Raw genomic sequence first — 25060 nt, 5'->3', positions numbered from 1 at the left:
TAGGTGTATGGGGAGTATCTTCAGTCTGATTCCTTGGGCGCTGAAGGGTCCAGAGTCAGATTGTGCCAAACTTATTCATACCGGTATGTATATGTATAAAGCATATGCATAAATTATGGGAATGTCTGTAAATCATCTTATTTCTGAGATGGACATCAAAATTAGCAAACTGAAAGTGTTGAGGTTCCCGAGGAACAATACATGATGAATCCTCATTCCTTTTCTAGATGTTTATCTAGAGGTGTTGTCCGAAATTAATGAATTTATATGTATTAGTAAAAATGTGGAGGCAGAAGTGTCATGTCCCATAGTTGTTTTATTTTATAGATGGTTTGTGTGGTATATATGCTGATTGTTGGGACTTGTATCGTTTTTAACATGTTGTAAGCTGCTTTGGGGAGAAATGTGGGGTACAAATAAATATTTATTATTATATTATTGATGATGGTTGGTTGGTTTTGAACCCAGAACTTGAAACAGCCAAGTGTTTAAGTAAATTAAATAAAACAGTTTTGACACAAGACGGGTTTTTTGGCTAACCACTGCATACTGGCAGAGCCCTGGATCCTGACAAGAAGATATCAAGTCTGAAGATAGCTTGGATGTTGCTAAAACCTAACTAGTTTACAAAATTGAACCAAAAATGTCTGGGGTACCATCCCTTTGGAAACTGGTATAGTTGATGTTTCCTTCAAAATAGAGAGATCAGTGTTTGGTAAAAGGTTTTCACAACTAATTCAACTGAATCTCTACCTAAATAACCAGTATCAACTTCAGCTGATGATTCTTAAGATGTTATTTTGTGATGCCCTTATAAAGCAAACTTTTGAAATTATCTCACAGCCGGTGCACAGTATGAAAAAGGTCCATGGGGTACAAGATGCAGATTTGAAAACTATGCCAACAACAAAAAACAAAAGAGCACGAATTACATTGTTAAAAAATAATATACAATATATTTACAGAAGGAAAAAAGCTGGCTCTGAACAGCATAATATCAAGTACGTTCTCCCGATGCTGATCACACAAGGAATGAGAAGGACTCAAGGAGAAGAAACACAATGTGAAAGTGGGGGTAGAGTTCCTGCTGAAATCACCCAGATCTAGAAGATTCAACTTGTGACTCAATGCAGCACAAGACACCTTCCCTCCAATTATGTGAATCACAGAGACAACCAAAACCAAAAAGATATAATTGAGGAAATGTTGACAATCCCAAATATTCCCTAGATATTATGTCTTGGAAACAAGATTATGAATCAGGGAACAGAAAGTGTGCCCTGAACTTCACTTTCGTGGCTCCCCCAAAGCTTTCCAAGCATTTTCCACCACATTTTCAAGCCAATTTCCAAGTGATTTTAAATTCTCAAAGAGTTCAAACTATAAAACCAAAACAACTGCAAAACAGTGCTTTCCCCCTCCCACCCATCAAAACCCAAAACTGTCTTAGTTTTTTTTCCAGCTGAAAAAGGAGACCAGAAGTGACATGACATCACTTCTAATGAGTTATATTGGTGCAGCCTCCAGATAGATTCAGGGGCAAAAATTAGCTGCTGCACAGCTGTTCACACCTGATATAGATATCTTAATAGTTACTCCAGTGAAACCTCAAAATGAAGAAGACAATCCAGATGTTATAGAATTTAAGCTACATTATGCCATGCATAAACTTTTAAAATAAGAAATTTCTAGCAAATGATAAAACTATTTTGCTAACCTCACTGCTTTGATTCAGTTCAGGCCATGCTTGATTTAGTGATGGCATTGATGGCGATTTGCTTGGAGGTGCTTCAGCCGGTGAAGCTGCATAAACTATGTCACCAGACTGATCTCCCACTTCTGAGACAGGAACCACTATGAATGCAAAGCAGAACGGCATATTAATGTCTTACAATTTTGAATGAATGTCATTATTCACCATGATTTGCTCATGCACCAACCTCCTATAATAACTACAAAAATCTGTTAGTTAAAACAAAATGTTTATTTACATTTACTGTGTTTCATCTAGAGCTGTCTTCTAGCATAAGGCAACCTCACCAAGTTGCCTCAACTTCCCTTTTCCCAACAGTTCACTTTGCTCCACCATATACTATTCCAAGAGATCCCTCAACTATCAGAAGAAGTTTAGCATGGGGAACAAAAGGGTGTGGCAGGAAATAAGAACAAAGGATCCAACTCACTACATAAAGCAAATAAGATACCCTTTCAAAGTTATGGAAGACAAGGAAACTAACACTTGATTTAAAATGCTTTCCCAACAGTTAATATTCTTACCTATTCGACTTTGTATTTCATTGACATGTATTTCATAACAATGCTAAATGCTACAGAAAATGGAACGCCAGATACTTATTTCCAAGTCATAGCTCATGAAAAAGGGTATAGCCTTGGCTGAAATCTAGAAAGGTCTGAGTGTCTCAAACAACACTATTACAGAGATTATGGGGGCTGCCCATTTTCAACAACTGTTCTTGGAATTCTGTTCTAAAGCATCTCAAACTTCTAGAACATATTTTGTTTATCAACCATCGAAGTGTAGTATTTTCTTCTGCAGGTTCTTATATCATATAGATTACATATGTTTCACATTTCATTTTTTAAAAAGTACAATCAAGTACTCAATTCCTTTTTAATCTTCAGTTCGGATTGCTACAAAAATAAAACAGCTTGTATGACCAATTGCATGCCAAGTACTAAGTACAATTTCTGCTTATATTTTCATACTGCTTTGCTTCAAAATACAAATACCAGGAAGATCAGATGAATCCAGTTTTTCTCTCTCTTCCTCCACAGTGAAAGAGTGTCAGGACAACACTACATAGAAGTGCAACCAATTCCAGAAGCTACAATGAGAGTTCTCACAAATCAAACTCCCTAGAAATTGCTCATCTACAGCATTCAAATAATACAACCATTTATTGCAGGAAGGAAACTGCTATCGTGAGATATTACATGTGCAAGTTTATATAATCTAAATGTTCTTACTTCCATTATATTTTTAATCATTTATCCAAAACAGTAATACTAGACATGCAGGTTCATATTAAGAATGTGGAATAACTGGTCTCTTGTAAAACTGATTCATGACACTTCATTCAAAGAGGCTGACAAACTTTCCATTCATTTTTAAAGCTCAAATATGGATTTACAGGACTAATTTTTACAGAGGTTGCCAAAACTCTATATAACTGGTTCCATGTGCACAGCAGATGGAAAGGGCCAGTGCATAAAACAAATTCTGACTACCTCCAATATTCTAATCTTAAATTCCTCTGCGGGTATTCTGAACATGCATTATTTACATAGAAAAAAGAAAAACATGGACTAACATATGAGAGATTTTTTATTCCCTCAAATGCCTGTAGCAGGGTTGTAAAACTGAGAAATACTATGTTTCATAAAATATAGTAAGAAGACCTACATTAAAAGTGGCATATTTTAAAGAAGTACATCTTAAATATAATATATTTAAGGCCTTTGAAGAAGTTCCGCCCACTGTATACAGGTACTAGTGGGTTCTTCTGACCAGTTGTACCTCTTGGTTAACTCCCTGACATAGCCTCAGTGTTCACCCCAGTCTAAGGCTCTTCCCATGACCTTGTAGCACCTTAACTTCCTTCTTGTTTACAAGTTCCACTCAGTGCACTTTGCCCAGCTCTCATTTTATGTTTTTACTGCTATGTTTCTCAAGTGTTTTATAATGATTGTGATTTTTAATGCCTTTTAAATTTATTTCTGTGTTTTTGTATTCGATATTATTGTATGTTGGTTTTATATCTGTAAGCTGCCCCGAGTCCCTCTGGGGAGATGGTGGCGGGGTACAAAAATAAAATTATTATTATTATTATTATTATTATATATAATTTTAAACAAAATTTAAATAACTAAATGTTTGAGAAGAAAAATACCTGTAGAGTCCTCCAAATCAATCAGCTTGGGCATTAAACTTTCAGGTAATTTCTCAGGCAAGTCATATCCATTCTTCCTAGCAACTACGAGATGGAAAGCAGCACAGAACTCATCCAGTGTTAATGCGCCATCTTTGTCAAAATCAGAGAGCTCCCTGAAAAGACATAAAATTATCATTTTTAAACATTTTGAAAATAATGTTTTATGTTACTCTAGCTATCCTTCAAATATTGTACAGTATTTGAAAATTTTTAATGGAGATAAGCCTTTTTTAAAAAATAACCAATAAGGAAAACCATTACAGAGTGTGGCATTGATTCTAAAATATAATAGCTTGGATAAAGAGATCGGAACACAGCTCAGGGTATGTAGAAGGGAAAAGGTGTTTTAAAAACAGTTCCTATAAAGTCCTGTGCCTTCTGAAAACTGGCTCCAACAAATTGAGGTGTGTGTGTGTGTGTGTGGGGGGGGGGGGGGTTAAAAAGGAAGAGGGAATGGTAAAAAAATCACCTCCCTTCCCATTCTGCTAGCAGGACTCTCCGCTGGATCAAAGGCACATTCATTCAGAGGAGCAAAATGCAATCTTGTGGATGCATCAGTGGGAAATTTGATCACCTTTTTCCCTAAGAAAGACATATTGGCATTCTGTGATGTTGTTGCTGTTTTAGTATACAGCAAATATTTATATGAGGAAATATTGGTTTAATTACCTAAACTTGCAAAGAACTATCACACTCTAGCACACAAGGGCTAGATGACGTTGCTCTCACAGCTCCTGAACTCAATAACAAGTCATATTATCTTCCTGTTTTTCTTCTCTTGTCCTAAGTAGATATCGTTGAGGGAATGACTAAAAAGTCATTCTACCTGGAAGACTTTCTACCTAGAACCCAAGGGCAATGCCAAATATTCTCTCTGGCCAGTACTCTAGATGACATGGTTCTGGTCCCAGTGAAAAATGCCTCAGCGTGTCTGTTAAAAATGAAGAAACCATAGAGATCTAATGGGCTGGTTCCAGAATCTGTCGGTCTGTTCACCAAGAATTGTGTGATCCACCACTTTTATTATTCAACTTTAGTGCACAGAATTCCTCCCTGTCAATTAGGTGGATAAGTCTTCTGATGGTACAGTCCAAGAACACCTGTAGGGATGTGCAATTCTCATCATCAGTCTAGGTACTTTTTAAAGCAAGAGACTATTGGCCATTATGAAATGCCACAAGGTTCTCACAATGGTGATTGCCTGCTTTTGGGTAAGTCGTATAAGTTGACTCTTTGTGCAGGATGCCCCCCCCCCCCCCCCACATATGAATAACTGTGAAAACTACCAGGGATGTGCCATGCATTTTCAGTCTGAGGATGAAGGGTTGACCAATTTAAGATGATCATTTTTGGAGCATTCCAGATGAAAACTTTAATCTTTGTGAGGTTTCTTCCTTGAACTTTTCCTTTTTGAGTAAATCACTATTTTAGTTTGCCCTACAAGAAGTAGGAGAGGGCTTTGAAGGTGGCATTTATCCCTCTAATTACATCTCTTCCGTTTCATAATTTTGGGCTTTCTGTGGAGCAGGATCTCAAAGAATCTTTTAGAACACCTGGAGAAACAAGACCAAATGGTAGAAGACATCCTTCTATCCACAGAAGAAGGGGCTTTTCTTGTGTCTTACTGGAGTGTATTGCCCTTAAGACTCTTCATTAAAAGGGGGGCTTTTTCAAGGGAGAAGAAGGGGAGGGGAAATTGATTCTGTACTCTTCTTGCTCCCGGAGATTAAAAGAGCAGCCCTGCATCCAATCCCTATGGAAAATTCAAGGGCACAATATTTTTCACCATGATGGTCAAAGGTCATTTCAATTATGATGACTATAAATAACCGCTGAGGTTGATCAGACCATACAGGTGATTACCTGCTTTGAGAAACAGCATTGCAGAATGTATGCTTTCCTATACTTCCATGGCTTAAAGTCTTGTCTGAAAATCTGGAATTTTTTTTGTGTCAGAAACAACTTGAAAACATACTGCAAGTAGCTTCTGGTGTTAGACAATTGGCCGTCTACAGAGATGTTGCCCAGGAGACGTCCAGATGTGGTAGTTGGGAGGCTTCTCTCATGTCCTTGCAAGCTAGAGGTTACAGACTGGAGCTCACCCCATCTCGCGGATTTGAACAGGCAACCGTCAGGTCAGCAGTTCAGCTGGCACAAAGGTTTAACCCTTGGACCACTGTGGCTCCTTTGGAAATCTGGATGTTGAGATGGCTTAAGAAGGAAAAAAATCTTGTGGAAACAATGTAATGAGTCCCATGCAACTCTTGGTGCTGGAGATATGGTAAATTTGGGGACTTTTCGTATGGTTTAGTGACACAATAGGAAAAATAATCTGTAAAGCACCTTTCCTTTACTGATGTTCTATTCCTCTTTGTTCTTCCACGTGATAAAAACTGATTTTGACCATAAATTGAATGTTGAATTTAGTTCCGGGAGATAGTGTTTTCTCCTAGGCTTATCTTTTTGTTTGTTCTTCAGAGAGGAAAATGAGGAATAAGTTTGGAAAACCAAGGAAGACACCTGAAAGTCATGGTGGCAAAACAGTATTTTTTAAATTGAGAGGAGGAGAGAAGGTAAAGAACTCAAGATCACATGACCCCTTGTGTCTGGACTGGTATGGAGATAGATAATTCATGTAATGGTGAATGTAATGGTTATTCGTGCTATTCAAATAATGAGGAGGCCACTGTACATACAGGCACAATATGGGTAAATGCTAGCATATGCAACAACAAGGTCAAGCAAAGATTATTTGAATGCTAGAAAAGTAGCACCATATCGCAGTTTAATATATTGAATAGTTTTGTTTTTAGTGTAGAAACTTGTTTGAAAATAGTACAAAATGTAATATCTTTTATGGAAGAGAGTGTGAATCCAGATTGTTAGTTACTTCATGCAAGCCTCCCATAAACAATTGGTTACAAAACACTGCGTTTTATACCTGACGTCAGGGCAATCAAAGTATCAGATTTTGTTCAAGGACTATTCAAACAGAAGTTACTGTTTGATTATAATGGGAATAGTTTTAAGTTTCCAAGTATCACTGACACTGAATGATGTTTTAATGCAAATGATAAAAAGATCTCTCTCACTAGGCATTTCTACTCCACAAATGTAATTCTTAAAGCATCTACCCCAACCTAATATTTCACACTTACCAAATGTGCGAAAGTTCAAGAATAGGAAGTTTTGATTTTGTAAAAAATTCTTTAGCTGCAGATCCTGAAAATATTAAAACAGTAATATTCAACTTTTATTTTAGAATTATAGTCTTAAGGATTTTAAAAAGATACAGTAAACTGGGATTATTATTTTCCCTCTAATGTTTTAGGAGTCATATTCTGCCCCAAAATTTGAGTGTAGTACTCATCACAAAATTCTAAATTTATTTTTAACACCCACAAAAACAGAAGTGTGGCTCCTATGGTGCCTTTCCATGAACATAAAGATTCCTTCTATTCTCAGAAAGTGATTTGATCTAGCAGAGTCTACTGCAAACAGAAGGTGAATGGCAATTCTCCCTTTCTCTCTGTAGCCTTCCTTGCTATTCAAGGATTGAGTCCTTCAATCCTATTCAATAATTTTTCAGACATATGTAGCTGCAGGGAAAAAGGTGAATCAAAGCAACTCCACCAAAGCGATGGTGGATGATGAGAGCTCTCAAGTGAATGGAACTCCCCTTGTGGAATTTCAAGAAATCAACCCATTCTCCCTACCAGTAGAAAACGAATATGAGTGTCTGTTATACCTGTTACAACATGTGTTTCTAAAGAACTCACCTGGGATATATCCATTTAGATCAGGCTGAATGGTTTTAAACTGATTTACGTAATACTGCCTTTGTTCATCTGTTATTTTCCAGGGATCATCATAACTACTTGACTGCCTACGAATTTCATTTGTTGTTGTAGCTGATGCTACAGTTCGTACTGTTGTCTGATCCTGTAATGAAAGATTGTTCTTCAGCATTACCTAAATTCATCAGTGGCCTATAATTTTCTATATTTTTGCCTATGAAAAGAAACAACTGTTATTTGTTAAAGTAGTTTTAGATGCGCTCTGGTCAGTGCTAGTGGGTAGTGCTTTAAATAAAATATTCTGAACATTTATACAAATAGACAGAGATGGCAACATTAATGTAGGCAACAGAAAGTTATGAAAAAAATATGCAAAGAGCAGTTTGAAAAATTAAGCACAAAAAAGCTGAAAGCTTGAATTTGCAAATGTTTTTTAATATAACAATTCCTTTACCAAGAATCTTTAGTGACATTTATTCACTGTTATATTTTAGATAGACAAGAATATGTAAGAAATCAGTCTCAAACAGATTCACATTCAGAGTCATGGCATGAATCTTTGGCAACAATATGAAAATGACCAGAATGAAGCAAATAAAAAAATACCAATAAAATGTCACACCTGGACAGAAGCAGGATGCATGGCTAAAATAGTACTGGTTGGTGTGTTATCTGCAAAACTGACCCAGGTTTCTTGATGTGGTGGTGGTGAATGGCCAGACCACATTGGATCACTAGCATTACAGGAGCCTGAAAATCAGAACACAGTTCATTTTGAAGATTTACACACAACCTATTCAAGAAAAGTATGCCTTGAAACACTTTTCCTAGACATATACAAATGCACCATGACATTTCTTTGAAATGGCATGACCAGAAACTGTTTAACATGTTCTGTCAGGCGATAAGCTTCAAGTCTTGTTCCCCATTTTATATTTAAATGTTATTTTAAAATTGAAGGGAATTGGTATAGCATTAAAGATTTATGTGATTATAGAGACAATTATTCTAGAAGCTTGGTCTGTGTAGGAGCTAAGCGTCTTTTTATGGTTTGTTGTCAGAGCTCTCTATCGGCGGTTGCCACCCCCAGCTCCTTCAAGGTCAAGCCAGTCACTTCAAGGATACTATCCATACGTCTTGCCCTTGGTTGACCTCTATTCCTTTTTCCTTCCATTTCCCCCAACCTCATTCTCTTCTCCAAGCTTTCCTGTCTTTTTGTACCCTGGTCTAATATCAATACACACTTGGATAGACCACAATAGTATTCAGATACAAACTTCTCACTAGAGATTTTGTGTATTACTACATATATTGGAAATAATAGGTCTCTGCAGGAGTCTACCGTATACCATGCAGCTAGGGACATGTCTACAAAGGGACCACCAAATGTAGCGCCCAAACATGAATCAAGAAACATGAAAGGCACTGCAGAATAATTCAACCAGAGAAGTCAGCCATAGCAGAGCACTTGATGAACCAACCTGGACACAGCATACTATTTGAGAACACAGAAATGCTGGACCACTCTAACAACCACCATGTCAGACTACACAGAGAAGCCAATGAAATCCACAAGCATGTGGACAATTTCAACAAAAAGGAGGAAACCGTGAAAATGAACAAAATCTGGCTACCAGTATTAAAAAAACTCTAAAATCAGAAGAGTAAATAGCACTCTGAAAACAGAGGAATTCCAGACATGAATCAATCAAGGCCAACTAGCATCTCTGAATAAAGGATTCCCACAGGCAGGAAGAAGCCAGGCCTTGAAGCTGGCAATGCCACTAATGCTAATCAAGCTGATTAATTACAACATTCACGCTGGCCTCTGACAGACAAGAGTTCTTTCTCCCACCCTGGACCTTCCACAGATATATAAACCTCCCTTGCTTAGTTTCCAATATACCTCACAACCTCTGAGGATGCCTGCCACAGATGTGGGCAAAACATCAGGAGATAATGCTTCTGGAACATGGCCATACAGCCCGGAAAACACACAACAACCCAGTGATTCCAGCCATGAAAGCCTTTGGGAACACATTATAACAAGTCTCTGTTATAGTCAGTCCTCTGTATTCTGCAACCACAGATCCAACTATCTACGCCTTGAAAATGTTTTTTTTCTTCCAAATAGCAAACTTTGATCTTGCCATCTATCTATCTATCTATCTATCTATCTATACAATTGTAATGTGCGTTTTTCCCATGGAGTAAACAACAAAACCACTGAACCAAATCACACCAAATTTGGCCACAAAAGACATAGTCATACAATCTGTGTCTTTCAATTAAAAAAAAACCTAGAAAAAAAGTCCAAATTACAGAGGATGAGGAAAAGCCTTTTTCCCTCTGGCTGACAGTTAGAAAGGTAGGCCCTGCTGCCTTTAGGCCCTGCCGCCTTCGTATCCTAATGACTCCCTCAGCCAAAATGGCACCCAGGGGACATGCAGAGTGCACTTAGGCCTCATCCAAACTGTCTATAAAATACAGATTATCTGATTTGAACTGGATTATATGGCAGTGTAGACTTAAGGCCCTTCCACACAGCTTTATAACCCAGAATGCCAAGGCACATAATCCATAGTATCTGCTTTGAAGTGAATTATCTTGTCCACACTGCCAAAAAATCCAGTTCAGTGTGAATTTTATACACCTGTGTAGAAGGGGCCTCATATAATCCAGTTATAAGCAGATAATATACGATTATAATATAATATATAATAATTACTGTGGTATAATAATACAGAACAATATAATCTCTAAAATCAGGACAGTAAATAAAGAGCAACACTCTGAAAACAGGGAAATTTGAAATTCCAGAAAGGAAACAATCAGGATTCCCCAGGAACAAAGCAGCCAGGCTTTGAAGCTGCAAGGCCATTAAATGCTAATCAAGGTGACTAATTGCAGCATTCATACTCGCCACACTGAGACTATTCAGTGCTATTCAACCTGGACAACCAAAGATTCTACAAGGTAGAAAACTCCCAGGCTTTAAAGCCACGAGGCTACTCCGTCCCATTCAATCTGGCCTAGCAAGGATGCCCTATGTAGAAAGTGGCCAGGCTTTTAAGCTGCAAGACTATTCAGTGCAATTCAAGGTGGCCAAACAAAGGAAATAGCCAAGCTTCTAAGCAGCTCTTTGATTGAGGGTGCTACTCCAGCTCGCCAAACAAGGATTCCCCTAGGTATAAATACAGTCAGGCATTGAAGCTACAAGGCTATTCAGTGCAATTTAACGAGACCAACAAAGGATTAGCCTTGATAGAAGGCAACCACCAGGCTTTGAAGCAGCGATACCACTCTGTACTATTGAAGCTGAACAACCAAAGATTCCCCTAGGTAGCAAGCAGCCAGACTTTGAAGTAGTGAGGCTATTCTTTGCAATTCTAGCAGCCCAAAAAGCCATTCCCCTAGAATGCAAGTATCCAAGCCTTCCAAGCAGCAAGCCTACTCCTTTGTATTCCAGCTCACCAAACAAGGATTCACATATGAAGAAAACAGCCAGGCTTTGAGGCTGCAAGGCTATTCACTACTATTCCACCTGGCTAACAAAGCATTCCCATAAGCCACAGCAACACGTGGCCGGGCATAGCTAGTTTTAAGGGACAACATTTTACTAAATCATTGAGCATCCATGGATTTCGGTATCCACATGATGCACTGGAACCAAACCCAAGAGGATACCAAGGGCTCACTGTCTCAGGGTTCCACAATCTGAGGAACATTAAAATTTAATGCAAGACATTTATTTATACCTGCTTGTGCTTCACAAAAGGGAGTCCAAAAAGGCCCTGGTCCAGCAAGAGGTCGCTCATTATTTCCACCACTGGGATGTCGGCTGTGCTTCCGCCATGTATGTGGAGAGGTTGGTGGGGACTGCTGGGGTGAAACTACTGGAGATGTTGATTCCTAATGAAACAAAGGGACTCTTTATGCAATTTTTTTTGTCTAAAAACACTGTATCGAAGAATAATTGCAATAATTTAAAGTTAAGTATGATTTTAAAATATAAACTGTAAAATAAACAATGTCTGAGTACATTGAAACATTTTCATGCAGTTATTTGATTTTTTTTTTCGTGTCAGGAGCAACCGGAGTTGCTTCTGGAGTGAGAGAATTGGCCGTCTGCAAGGACGTTGCCCAGGGGACGCCCGGATGTTTTGATGTTTTTACCATCCTTGTGGGAGGCTTCTCTCATGTCCCTGCATGGAGCTGGAGCTGATAGAGGGAGCTCATCCACACTCTCCCCAGGTGGGATTCGAACCTGGCAGCTTTCAGGTCAGCAACCCAACCTTCAAGTCACTTAGTCCACTACGCCATCTGGGGGCTCTAGTTATTTGATGAAGGTTGACTATAACTAAAAGACAATGTCGAGAATTACAATCTAATTCTTGTAATTTTCCATAGATTTTCACTTACAGTATATGATTAGAATCCAATTCATAAGAAATTTGAGGGGGGGGGGGTTGTATCATTTATTATAGTATTCATGGGTTCTCCATCCTTTGAATGCAACCATAAGGCTAATGTGGCTTGACGAAAATGACTTCGACACCCCTTCTTTAGAGTTATGAACTTGTAAGTTCAGACCAATTGTGTACCAATTTTGTGATATTTTACTAGTCCCAATAAATATTTCCAAATTCTTTTTTTTTAAAGTTACTTCAGATTTCATGGCTGCTTTGTTTCACAATCTTCAGAAGGACATTATAGGGAAGTATAGTTGTGGAACAAACTGATTTGCTGATTTCCTTAAAATCTGTGGCATATTCTCTTCAAATGTTCCATTAGGCATTTTGCAATATTACAATACATGAATAGTTTGTATTCCCCCCACCACCACCACCACCACCCATACCATTCAAGATCCTGGGGCTAAAAGGCACAGTATTTAACAGATGGTTTCTTCTGGCAGGTCTGCTTTGCAGAAGCAGAAAAGAATTGGGGGAAAATTGACAAACACACCAGAAGAGATTTTCAGTGCTAGAGAAGGCAGAAGTGAAAGGAGGAGGCCAAAAATTCTGATCCTACCATGAGCATTCTATTTAGCGAAAAGAGTTCCCTTCATCAGTATTGCTACATAGTCAACTGGATTCTTTTAGTCCACAGACATAAAATCAGAACATGGACCACTGTTTTCAAAAGCTAATATGCAAAGTTACTTTTTTCTAAAGAACTAATATTTTACTTGAATTTAAAGACATAGCCATGTTAACCCAGATCAGTGTTTTTAGATATTCCTGTTTTATGAGTAACCTTTGCTGCTGGTTTTTTTTTTTGAAATGTTTTTTTTGTTTTGTTTTCTTAAAGCTAAACATTGAAGAAATTGTCTTGGGTCCCCAAAACATATTTGGAAGGCATGAACAATAACTCATTATGTTGAACATAATAATGCTAACAGCTTTTTTGTTATTATGCAATAGGACTGTTATGCCCTAGTTACTGTAAAAAGACATTCAAATAATGTCATTGATTTTACTGGATTACTTCAAGGTTCTGGACATATTCTGTAAAAGTGGCACCAATTCAAATTCTGTCTGTTCCATTCCACACTGAAGAAAGCTAATATTCAAAACAGGCAAATCAGGAGATGCTGGTGAAAGGCACCCATGCTACACAGAAATCACCTGCACATGGCAGATTTGCAGAAATGAAAGAAACTTCAACTATAATACTTTTATTAAGCAGCAAATCCAACTGAAATCTATGAATCTCATTTCAGAGTGAACATGCTTGGAATAACTGCACAGAAGTAATCTTCCTTTCACTTACTAAACAGAGCACAGCTAAGCTTCCTGCCCTGATTAAAATTTCAGCCAATTACTTCAAAGAGATCTAGATGGAATTAAAAAATAAACACAAAAAGGAATGGATGGAAATCTTTAGCCAAAGATAAGTTTTTGCATGATTTCACAACTGAGAAGTGGGGAAAGATAAACTACAGCAAAAACGAAAAGGATACCAACATTATGCATAATTTATGAAAGTATCTAATGAACTCTTAGGCGCTTTACATGAATAAATCTGAAGCAGTCTATATTGATTTTGAAGATCTGAAATCTCAGTCTGCAGATGAATCACTGTGTCTAAGAAGTACTTTTCAAGAACAAGCTAATATGAAAAACATTACCATGTGAAATGCAGATTTATACATATAAATCACACACTTGGGATTAATTATTTTGGTTGGATCTGTAGCTATGAAGTCTTAGTTAACTGGTTTCCTATTTACTCATATAATAGCTTTTTACTCCTAATTTTAGGACTTGCTGACAAAAATTATATCTTCTGACAACTTTTTCCTCAAAATGTGATGTGTTTTTCAATAAACATAAATGAGTAGAATGCCTTTCACACCTACTTTTACAAAACCTGGCTAAAAGAAGTAACTACATTTACACTAAGAAAAATGAAATTTGGCCAACTTTGTACATAAAAATTTCCTAGGCAAATACATTTACAATACTAAACGTAAAACCCGTAGCAATGAATATCCAGTTGTTTTAAACACACAACCATTTCCAGAGCAAAACAACTAATAAAAGTTTGGTAACACCTTAAAGCTTATTTAACATAAGCTTTTGTAGACAATATTCTGCTTCTTAAAACTCATGCCTATATATATCTCACTACTTGCACTAGTGCCATGCATTTAAAAACCTAGAGGACATCTACACTGTAGAATTAATGCAATTTGACATCAATTTAACTGCCATCGATCAATGCTATACAATTATGAGAGTAGTAGTTTTACAAAGTCTTTCGCTGTTGCTGCCAAAAAGTGCAAGTATCTCACCAAACTACAATTCCCATCTTTCTACAGCATTGAAACATGGCAGATTATTATTATTATTATCATCATCATCATCATCATCATCATCATCCCACTTATTCTCTCTACAAGGAGACTCAGGCACTTCAATCTATATATATAAATGAGTGATGGCATCACGGCGACCAACAAAACTACAGGCCCTCCAACCTCGAAATTTGACAACACAACCCATCATCCACGCTTCTAGATTGATACAACAAAAAGAAAAGAAAAATAAAGTCCTAATTAGAGGGAAAGGAACAATTGTTTTTATCCAATTGCTGCCAGTTAGAGGACTAATCTCTGCCCACTTGGTCTCCTAGCAACCAACTCAGCCCAGGGGACAGGCAGAATTAGGCCTCAGGCCTCATCCACAGATTATCTAATTTGCACTGGATTATATGGCAGTGTAGACGCAAGGCCCTTCCACACAGCTATATAACTCATTTATAATCTTATATTATCTGCTTTGCACTGGATTATCTTGACTCCACACTACCATATAATCCACTTCAGTGTGCATTTTATACAGCTGTGAAGAAGGGGCCTCATATAATCCAGTTCTAAGCAGATAATATAAGATTATCAATATACAGTAGAGTCTCACTTATCCAACATAAACAGGCTGGCAGGATAAGTGAATATGTTGGATAATAAGAAGGGACTCAGGAAAAGCCGATTAAACATCAAATTAGGTAATCGTTACACAAATTAAGCACCAAAACATCATGTTATACAACAAATTTGACAGAAAAAGTAGTTCCATGTGCAGTAATGCTATGTAGTAATTACAGTAGAGTCTCACTTATCCAACACTCGCTTATCCAACGTTCTGGATTATCCAATGCATTTTTGTAGTCAATGTTTTCAATATATCGTGATATTTTGGTGCTAAATTCATAAATACAGTAATTACCACATAGCATTACTGCGTATTGAACTACTTTTTCTGCCAAATTTGTTGTCTAACATGATGTTTTGGTGCTTCATTTGTAAAATCATAACCTAATTTGATGTTTAATAGGCTTTTCCTTAATGCCTCCTTATTATCCAACATATTCGCTTATCCAACATTCTGCCTGCCCATTTATGTTGGATAAGTGAGACTCTACTGTACTGTATTTACAAATTTACCACCAAAATATCACAATGAATTTAAAACACTGACTACAAAAACATTGATTATGAGAAGGCAGACTGCGTTGGATAATCCAGAACATTGTATAAGCGAATGTTGGATAAGTGAGATTCTATGTTAATATGAAATAATTACTGGGATAGAATAATGCAGAACAATATAATTTCTAAAACCAGGACAGTAAATAAAGAGCAACACTCTGAAAGCAGGGAAATTGGAAATTCCACAAAGGAAACAATCAGGGCCAGCTAACACCTCCCAGAAAGGAAGCTGAGAAGGGAGTGAAGCACTGTGTATTATCAAAGTCATTATTATTATTATTATTATTATTATTATTATTATTATTATTATTATTATTATTATTATTATTGTTGTGTTGCAGTCAACCATGAAAATGAATACAATCTGGCTCCAAGTATTCAAAAACACTAAAATCAGAATATATAAAAATTAATGTGATATAATAAAACAGAACAATACAATCTCTAAAATCAGAACACTAAATAAAGAACAACACTCTGAAAATGGGAATTCCACACAGGAAACAATCAGGGCCAGCTAACACATCCCAACAAAGTATTCCCATCATCAAAGTCTGGCAAATCCTCTGTTTTCTCAGGGCCACAGACAGTAGAAGCACATAAAATATTGCAAACAACACCATTATGAAAACAAGGGAATTCCAGACAGGAAACAATCAGAGCCAGCTAACACCTCCCAACAAAAAATTCACTCAGGGAGGAAACAGACAGGCTTTAAAGCTGCAAGGCCATTACATCCTAATCATTTTCCCTAATTGCAGCATTCATACTTGCCTCCAACAGACAAAAAAAACCCCAATCAGAAATATTGTATATTCACAACCTTTAGGAAATAATATCCCTGATGGTGCAGCGTTAAAGCACTGAGCTGCTGAATTTCTGGACCGAAAGGCCGCAGGTTTGAATTGGGGGACCAGAGTGAGCCCTCACTGTTAGCCCCAGCTTCTGCCAACCCAGAAGTTCAAAAACATGCAAATGTGAGTGCATCAATAGGTACTGCTCCGGCGGGAAGGTAACGCCGCTCCATGCAGCCATCCCACATGACCTTGGAGGAGTCTACGGACAATGCCAGCTCTTTGGCTTAGAAATGGAGATGAGCGCCAACCCCCAGAGTCAGACATGACTGGACTTAATGTCAGGGGAAAACCTTTATCCTTTACCTTAACTACCACCAATTCCTCAATACTTTATTTCCCATACCACCATACTTCGCCACAGCAACGCGTGGCTGGGCACAGCTAGTACAGTTTAAAATATGCAAATATACAAACATTAAAACAGAATTAAATATTAGTGGTACAGTAGAGTCTCACTTATCCAAGCTTCACTTATCCAAGCTTCTGGATTATCCAAGCCATTTTTGTAGTCAATGTTTTCAATATATCGTAATATTGTGGTGCTAAATTCATAAATACAGTAATTACAACATAACATTACTGCGTATTGAACTACTTTTTCTGTCAAATTTGTTGTATAACATGATGTTTTGGTGCTTAATTTGTAAAATCATAACCTAATTTGATGTTTAATAGGCTTTTCCTTAATCCCTCCTTATTATCCAAGATATTCGCTTATCCAAGCTTCTGCCGGCCCGTTTAGCTTGGATAAGTGAGACTCTACTATATTAAAATTCAATTAAAAACCATGAAAATATATTTAAAATTAAAAAAGCACAGCAGTCCCGGACTTAATTTTTAAACCTTCTTCTTTAAAGGCCTACCTGCATAAAAAGTTCTAGCTACCACTGAAAAGACAGCAGGGAGGGGGGCATTCTAGCTTCCATTCTGGCTTTCCTGCACAGGCAGTTCCAGAGTCGAATGGTGTCAAACTGTAATAAATTCTTCAGTGTAGATACTCCCTTAGGAAGTGGCCATGAAAAGTATATGTTAAATAAAACTACTTAGACTTTAAGGTGAACAAGGTTTTTTGTTTGTTTTATCAACTGTTGGTGTCTAGAAATCAACATAATTTCAAGAACAAATGCTTGAAAGGAAGTGCTACATATGCAAGACAAAAAGTTCAGATCATTCCACAAATAATAATGAGAAATGACCAAATATCAAAACATTAATAGCCTAATCCAACTCCAAAAGTTCTCCATCAGCTTAAAGTTCATTGCAGAAAACAACTCTATGTATCACGATTGTTGTTCCTGGGTTATAAATGTCATTTCCTAATTGGTTCTATCAAGTTTATTAAACTGCAAATATTTTTTCTGCGGAACATCCTGTAGTTTTTCAATGAACATCTCACTGAGTCCCAACCAATTCGACATATTGGCAGCCACAGAAACAAAGTTTCTGGAGTAAAACAACTACAGTAGAGTCTCACTTATCCAACATTCGCTTATCCAACATTCTGGATTATCCAATGCAGTCTGTCTCCTGCCCAGATACATAGCTATTTCACTAGACAGCAAGGAGTGAATTTTTTACAGATTTAATTTTTGACGATATTGTTACTGGAAGTTAATTTTATGCAATTCTATCTTTATTTGTAGTCAATTTGTTAGTAGCCAATGTTTCTGTAGTCAATGTTTTCAATGCATTGCAATATTTTGGTGCTAAATTCGTAAATACAGTAATTACTACATAATGTTGTTGTGTATTGAACTGCTTTTTCTGTCAATTTGTTGTAAAACATGATGTTTTGGTGCTTTGTTTGTAAAATCATAATGTAATTTGACATTTAATAGGCTTTTCCTTAATCCTTCCTTATTATCCAACATTTTCGCTTATCCAACATTCTGCTGGCCCGTTTATGTTGGATAAGTGCGACTCTACTGTACTTTCAAAGTAAGTACCGCACATTAAACAAGAACAACACTTTCAAACCAGGAACATATTTTTTTTCCAAATTTGTTACATTTGCTACTTTCAACTATCTCCCTACCCCTTGGCTCTCTTCCACACCCTTACATTCTCTGCTCCTTGGACACAGATCTAATATTTGGAAAACTAAATAATCTTGCATTCCCTAAATCTGGAAAGAAAGCAGAAGAAAGAAGAGTAAATGAAAGGAGACGAAGCAGAGATATGAATAAGCAGATATAGCACCAGATAGTCATGGAAGACTAGGAGAAAAATTGGATTGTTACTCATATTGACATAGCCAGATATATGACAAGATCCAGAACAAGCCTGCGAGTGAGTTCAAAAACACCAACTTATTTTTCAATATTGAGGAAGACATTTTCCCTTTAGAATCCAATCTGAATTCTGACAAAGACTAGAAACCCCAGGCAGGCAGTAACCACAATACCCGAAGAAGTATCAGCCCCAGTTATTCGTTTGTAAGACAACTGTGCTGTAAAACTGCAGTTGTGGAATGCCTCCTCTTCAGAGGTCTGACTAGTGCACATTACAGAGCCAAGGTTAAACTTCCCATGAAAGCGTTTGAGATTGAGGGACCATTGTCTGATTAGACTGTGGGTTTGTGAAAGTGTAATGAAAGGTGTAAGAGCATTGAAACAGTTTTTTTAAATAAATAGTATGATTCCTTTTGCTGTCTGGAACCTGCCTTGAGTTCTTCTGACACACTTGATAGAAATATTTAAATAAATAGTTGGCCCATCCCTATTCACCTACTTCCATCTTTATTACTTGCTGCAACTTCAATTATTTATTAAAAGCTATTTTACGAGGGTTGAATGAAAAGTAATGCCTTCATAACTCCTCAACAGATGGCAGTACTGGTATGCAGCAGGTACTGGCTTGTTCAGTAGACTCTCCTCTACAGTTCCATTTGGCAAGAAGCCTTAGCATTGAACAGTTGTGTTGTGCGATGTATGGAACCCTGCGTAGATGGTCGGTCAATGCGACTTAAGCAATGTGCAGTCATTGAATTCTTAACAGCAGAAGGTGTCACCCCAAAGGAGATTCATCAGAGAATACAAGCTGTTTATGGTGATTGTGTTGATGTGAGTACTCTGCGTCATTGGGCGAATAAGTTTAAAGATGTTGAGGTAGGAATATCTGACTTGTGTGATAAACTAAGAGTTGGACGTCCTGTGACAGCAACCATTGAGTTTCACAAGCAAAAGGTTGACAGATTGATTCAGGACAATCGTCGTATCACTCAGAGAGAAATTTCAAGCATAATGGGCATTTCACAAGAACGTGTGGGTCATGTTATTGCTTTGCTTGGCTATTGGAAGATCTGTGCACGATGGGTACTGTTACTGTGAGACGCTGGTTGCGGAAACAGTGTCAACTTCTTCCGCGACGGCTTCAGAAAACTTGTTTATCATTGGCAGAAATGTATCCAATTGTCTGGTGATTATGTGAAAAAGCGAATAGTGGTAGTTAAAGAGCACATTCTAAGGATTATTCTGCATTTGATTTATTAAAATATTCCCATCCAAATCCAAGTAACGAAGGTGGAGGCATTACTTTTCATTCAACCCTCATATGTTTCTTGAAAAACCACTTCTGCTATTATTTCCCAAATAGGAGTAAGATTTCTTCCAATTTCTACCTAGGACAGTACCAAGTTATGTTGAGAACTTCACATTTCATCATACAGTTTCACTTTTAGCATGAAAAGATCTATATAGTACTAGCTGTGCCCGGCCACGCGTTGCTGTGGCGAAGTATGGTGGTATGGGAAATAAAGTATTGAGGAATTGGTGGTAGTTAAGGTAAAGGGTAAAGGTTTTCCCCTGACATTAAGTCCAGTCGTGTCTGGTTCTGGGGGTTGGCGCTCATCTCCATTTCTAAGCCGAAGAGCCGGCGTTGTCTGTAAACTCCTCCAAGGTCATGTGGCATGACTGCATGGAGCACCGGTACCTTCCCGCCAGAGCAGTACCTATTCATCTACTCTCATTTGCATGTTTTTGAACTTTAGGGTTGGCAGAAGCTGGGGCTAACAGTGGGGGCTCTCTCCGCTCCTCTAATTCAAACCTGCGACCTTTCGGTCCAGAAGTTCAGCAGCTCAGTGCTTTAACATGCTGCGGCATCAGGGGATATTATTTCCTAAAGCTTGTGAATATACAATATTTCTAATTGTTTTGTTTTTGCCTGTTGGAGGCAAGTATGAATGCTGCAATTAGGCAAAATGATTAGCATGTAATGGCCTTGCAGCTTTAAAGCCTGGCTGCTTCCTCCCTGAGTGAATTTTTTGTTTGGAGCTGGCCCTGATTGTTTCCTGTGTGGAATTCCCCTGTTTTCAGAGTGTTGTTCTTTATTTAGTGTTCTGATTTTAGAGATTATATTGTTCTGTTTTATTATACCACAGTAATTTTTATATAGGGTTGTTGAATGTTTTCTGGGATGTATGGCCATGTTCTAGAAATATTCTCTCCTGACGTTTCGCCCACATCTATGGCAGGCATCCTCAGAGGTTGTGAGGTATGGAGAAACTCAGCAAGGAAGGTTTATATATATCTGTGGGACGTCCAGGGTGAGGGAAGAACTCTTGTCAGTTGGAGGCCAGCGTGAATGTTGCAGTTAATCACCCCAATTTGCATTGAATTGCTTCATCTACTTGCTGCTTTCTGCCTGGGGGCATCCTTTGTTAGCTTCCCCTAGTTCCCATGTCTCAGAGTGTTGTTTCTTATTTACTGTTCTGATTTTTGAGTTTTTTAATACTGGTAGCCAGATTTTGTTCATTTTCATGGTTTCCTCCTTTCTGTTGAAGTTGTCCATATGCCTGTGAATTTCAATGGCTTCTCTGTGTAGTCTGACATGATAGTTGTTGGGGTGGTCAAGCATTTCTGTGTTCTCAAATAATATACTGTGTCCAGGTTGGGTCAACAGGTGCTCTGCTATGGCCAATTTCTCTGGTTGTGCCTTTCATGTTCTTTGACTCATGTTTGGGCGCTGCGTTTGGTGGTCCCTGTGTATATATGTTTTTATATATTCTGATTTTAGTGTTTTTGAATACTTGGAGCTCAATTGTATTCATTTTCAGGGTTCACAGCAACATAATAATAATTATAATAATAATAGCAATGATAGTAATAATAATGTCTTTGGTAATACACACTGCTTCACTCCCTTCTCAGCTTCCTTTCTGGAGGAATCCTTTCTTGGGAGGTGTTAGCTGGCCCTGATTATTTCCTTTCTGGAATTCCCAATTTCCCTGCTTTCAGAGTGTTGCTCTTTATTTACTGTCTTGGTTTTAGAGATTATATTGTTCTGTATTATTCTACCACAGTAATTATTTCATATTACAGTAGAATCTCACTTATCCAACATTCTGGATGTTCTGGATTATCCAACGCAGTCTGCCTTTTAGTAGTCAATGTTTTTGTAGTCAGGGTTTTAAATTCATTGTGATATTTTGGTGGTAAATTTGTAAATACAGTAATTACTACATAGCATTACTGTGCGTGGAACTACTTTTTCTGTCAAATTTGTTGTATAACATGATGTTTTGGTGCTTAATTTGTATAATGATTACCTAATTTGATGTTTAATCGGCTTTTCCTGAATCCCTTCTTATTATCCAACATATTCACTTATCCAACCTTCTGCTGGCCTGTTTATGTTGGATAAGTGAGACTGTACTGTATATTTATAATCTTATATCATCTGCTTAGAACTGGATTATATGAGGCCCCTTCTACACAGCTGGATAAAATGCACACTGAAGTGGATTATATGGCAGTGTGGAGTCAAGATAATCCAGTTCAAAGCAGATAATACAAGATTCTAAATGGGTTATATAGCTGTGTGGAAGGGCCTTGAGTCTACACTGCCATATAATCCAGTTAAAATCTGATAATCTGTATTTTATAGGCAGTGTGGAAGAGGCCTAATTCTGCCTGTCCCCTGGGCAGAGTGGGTTGCTAGGAGACCAAGTGGGTGGAGCTTAGCCTTCTAACTGGCAGCAATTGGCTAAAAACAATTATTCCTCTCCCTCTAATTAGGACTTTATTTTTCTTTTCTTTTTGTTGTCGGAACCTAGGGGCAAGGATGGTGGATTGTGCTGCCAAATTTCTAGGTTCTGGGGTTTGTACTTTTGTTGTAGGGGGAATATATAGGGAATACCAATTTACTATGTAATTATATATAATTTTGTTATCCAGGGTGGTGCTGGTTGAGGATGGTGGGGGTGTCCTGGAACCAAATCCCAGAATATACCAAGGGTCCATTGTATCACCCACATTCTATAAATAGCCAGGATTTTAGACTCACACTTACGATACACTAGAAAGTGCTAACCAATACTTCTCAAGATAGTTAATTGTAAGTTAACTGCAACGGCATGAAATACTTTGAAATTCCTACTAAGAGATACACATGACAAGTGAATATTCAAGTGCAAGACTTTATATTTCATTACCTGTTGATCTGTTGTTGAACGTTGCTGGACTACATCATGGCTCACAGAGCCTTTTTTAACTTGTATTCTGCCTGGTGGGGGAGGAATTGCACCTGAATAGGAGGATGGGTTATCAGCATCTGAAGAATATGAATGCCTCAATTCCTGTTCATTCTTTGACATGACAAATCTGGGCAGAGGAAGGTCTTTAACTGTTAAAAATAAAAATGCACATGATTATTTTAATTTTTTAAAGTTACAAATTGCTTGATTATCTTCATTCTTCACCCCAGATTTCAGGAAATGTAATTTCCAACCCAGAATCCAAACTAGTGATATGATCAGTAATGGAATTTTCTCAGAAAACTGTAAACTCCTTAGCAAGGGAAAACTCTAGTTACTATAGATCTCACAAAAGCACAAGCTGATGGTGTAAAACATCTCACTTGTATCTGTAGATATTTTATCCAAATTTATGTTTACCCTGTTATTTGAGTTTGGTTTATTTTCAAGAGGAACAGTCCAGGTGACACTGCAATATAATGTCCACGAGGCTTTATTTATAATTAGTTAAACATTTACTCAATTCCAGCAAATTCTAGCACAGATTATGGTGGGAAGCTCAGTAGTCCCAACGGTGATTACATACTTCATTTGTTTTTTTAAAGGGGCTGTAAATTAATTGTGAAAGTTATAGACAATAATGGTGACCTCATTTAGACTTCTGCATCCTTGGTTTCTGGACAAAGTAAAGGTAAGGTTTTCCCCTGACGTTAAGTCCAGTCATGACCGACTCTGGGGGTTGGTGCTCATCTCCATTTCTAAGCCGAAGAGCCAGTGTTGTCCATGGACATCTTCAAGGTCATGTGGCTAGCATGACTGCATGGAGCACCGTTACCTTCCCGCCAGAGCGGTACCTATTAATCTACTCATATTTTGCATGTTTTCGAACTGCTAGGTTGGCAGGAGCTGGGGCTAACAGCAGTCGCTCATTCTACTCCCAGGATTTGAACCTGGGACCTTTTGGTCCGCAAGTTCAGCAGCTCAGCGCTTTAACACACTGTGCCACCAGGTGCTCTAGACATATTGGATCACAATTTGGCAAGACCAGGGGGGTGGGCAACTGTGAAAGAATAAGGGGCTGCAACAGCTCCTCAAAAAAGCTTGGAGGGCTGTGCTTTCCCAATCACTCCAGAAAAATGAACACAGACTGCAGTCCCTGGAATATGAAAAATTCTATCAAAATTCAAAATTTCCCATTATTTTCCCTGTACCTGTGGGTGACAACTCAGTGCTCCCAAAGTACAGTTAGCCTTTTGTATCCAAGGATATTGCATCCACAGATTCAGTTGTCTATGGCTTGAAAATATTCCCCCCCACAATTTTTACATAAGAGACAACATTTTACAACTCTACTGTATATAATGGGACTTGAATGTCCACAAGTTATGACATCTACTGGATGTCCTGAAACCAGCCCCCAGCTGATATTGAACACCCACTTTGTACCCATATGTTTTTTAATATGCATCCAAATTTATGGGAAGCACAGTATATAGCTTGATATATGTGGCTTCAAAATTGTAGGCGTTGGTGAGCTACCCTGTTTCCCCGAAAATAAGCCAGTGTCTTATATTAATTTTTGCTCCCAAAGATGTGCTAGGTTTTATTTTCAGGGGATGTCTTATATTTCCACAAAGAAGAATTCACATTTATGGTTGAATTTTTAAAAATGAAAATTTATTATCTACTGTACAGTAGTTGTCATCACAAAACAGCATAACCAAACTGTGAATCCTTTCAAGAATTTCTATATTCTATTTTATTGCTATACTGTTTTAAAATTACTGTTTTAAATTTCTGTTCGTATGTAAATTTCTGTTGTTGTTGGGCTTATCCCTGTGCAAGCTGCCCTGAGTCCCTTCTGGGAGATGGAGGTGGGATACAAGAATAAAGTTATTACGGTAGAGTCTCACTTATCCAACATTCACTTATCCAACGTTCTGGATTATCCAACGCATTTTTGTAGTCAATGTTTTCAATACATC

At 37.8% G+C, this 25060-nt stretch overlaps 1 protein-coding gene across 4 annotated transcripts in view; it reads right to left on the bottom strand.

Annotated features, from left to right (window-relative positions):
* The window catches only part of reps1 (RALBP1 associated Eps domain containing 1), a 69711-nt gene that overhangs the window by 31711 nt on the left and 12940 nt on the right, over positions 1 to 25060 (bottom strand). For 3 of the 4 annotated variants that reach the window (XM_062978128.1, XM_062978136.1, XM_008114504.3), the window contains exons 3-9: positions 23034 to 23224; positions 11509 to 11662; positions 8373 to 8500; positions 7733 to 7895; positions 7112 to 7175; positions 3912 to 4066; positions 1718 to 1854 (exon numbers count right to left, since the gene is read on the bottom strand). In XM_062978128.1, the coding sequence (XP_062834198.1) occupies positions 1718 to 1854; positions 3912 to 4066; positions 7112 to 7175; positions 7733 to 7895; positions 8373 to 8500; positions 11509 to 11662; positions 23034 to 23224 (992 nt within the window). The remainder of the gene's footprint in view (positions 1 to 1717; positions 1855 to 3911; positions 4067 to 7111; positions 7176 to 7732; positions 7896 to 8372; positions 8501 to 11508; positions 11663 to 23033; positions 23225 to 25060) is intronic. The other variant, XM_062978132.1, reaches the window with a different exon arrangement.

This window comes from Anolis carolinensis, chromosome 1, assembly GCF_035594765.1.
Source record: "Anolis carolinensis isolate JA03-04 chromosome 1, rAnoCar3.1.pri, whole genome shotgun sequence".
In the NCBI taxonomy this organism is placed as follows: domain Eukaryota; kingdom Metazoa; phylum Chordata; class Lepidosauria; order Squamata; family Dactyloidae; genus Anolis; species Anolis carolinensis.
This window is presented reverse-complemented; position numbering and strand designations above follow the sequence as displayed.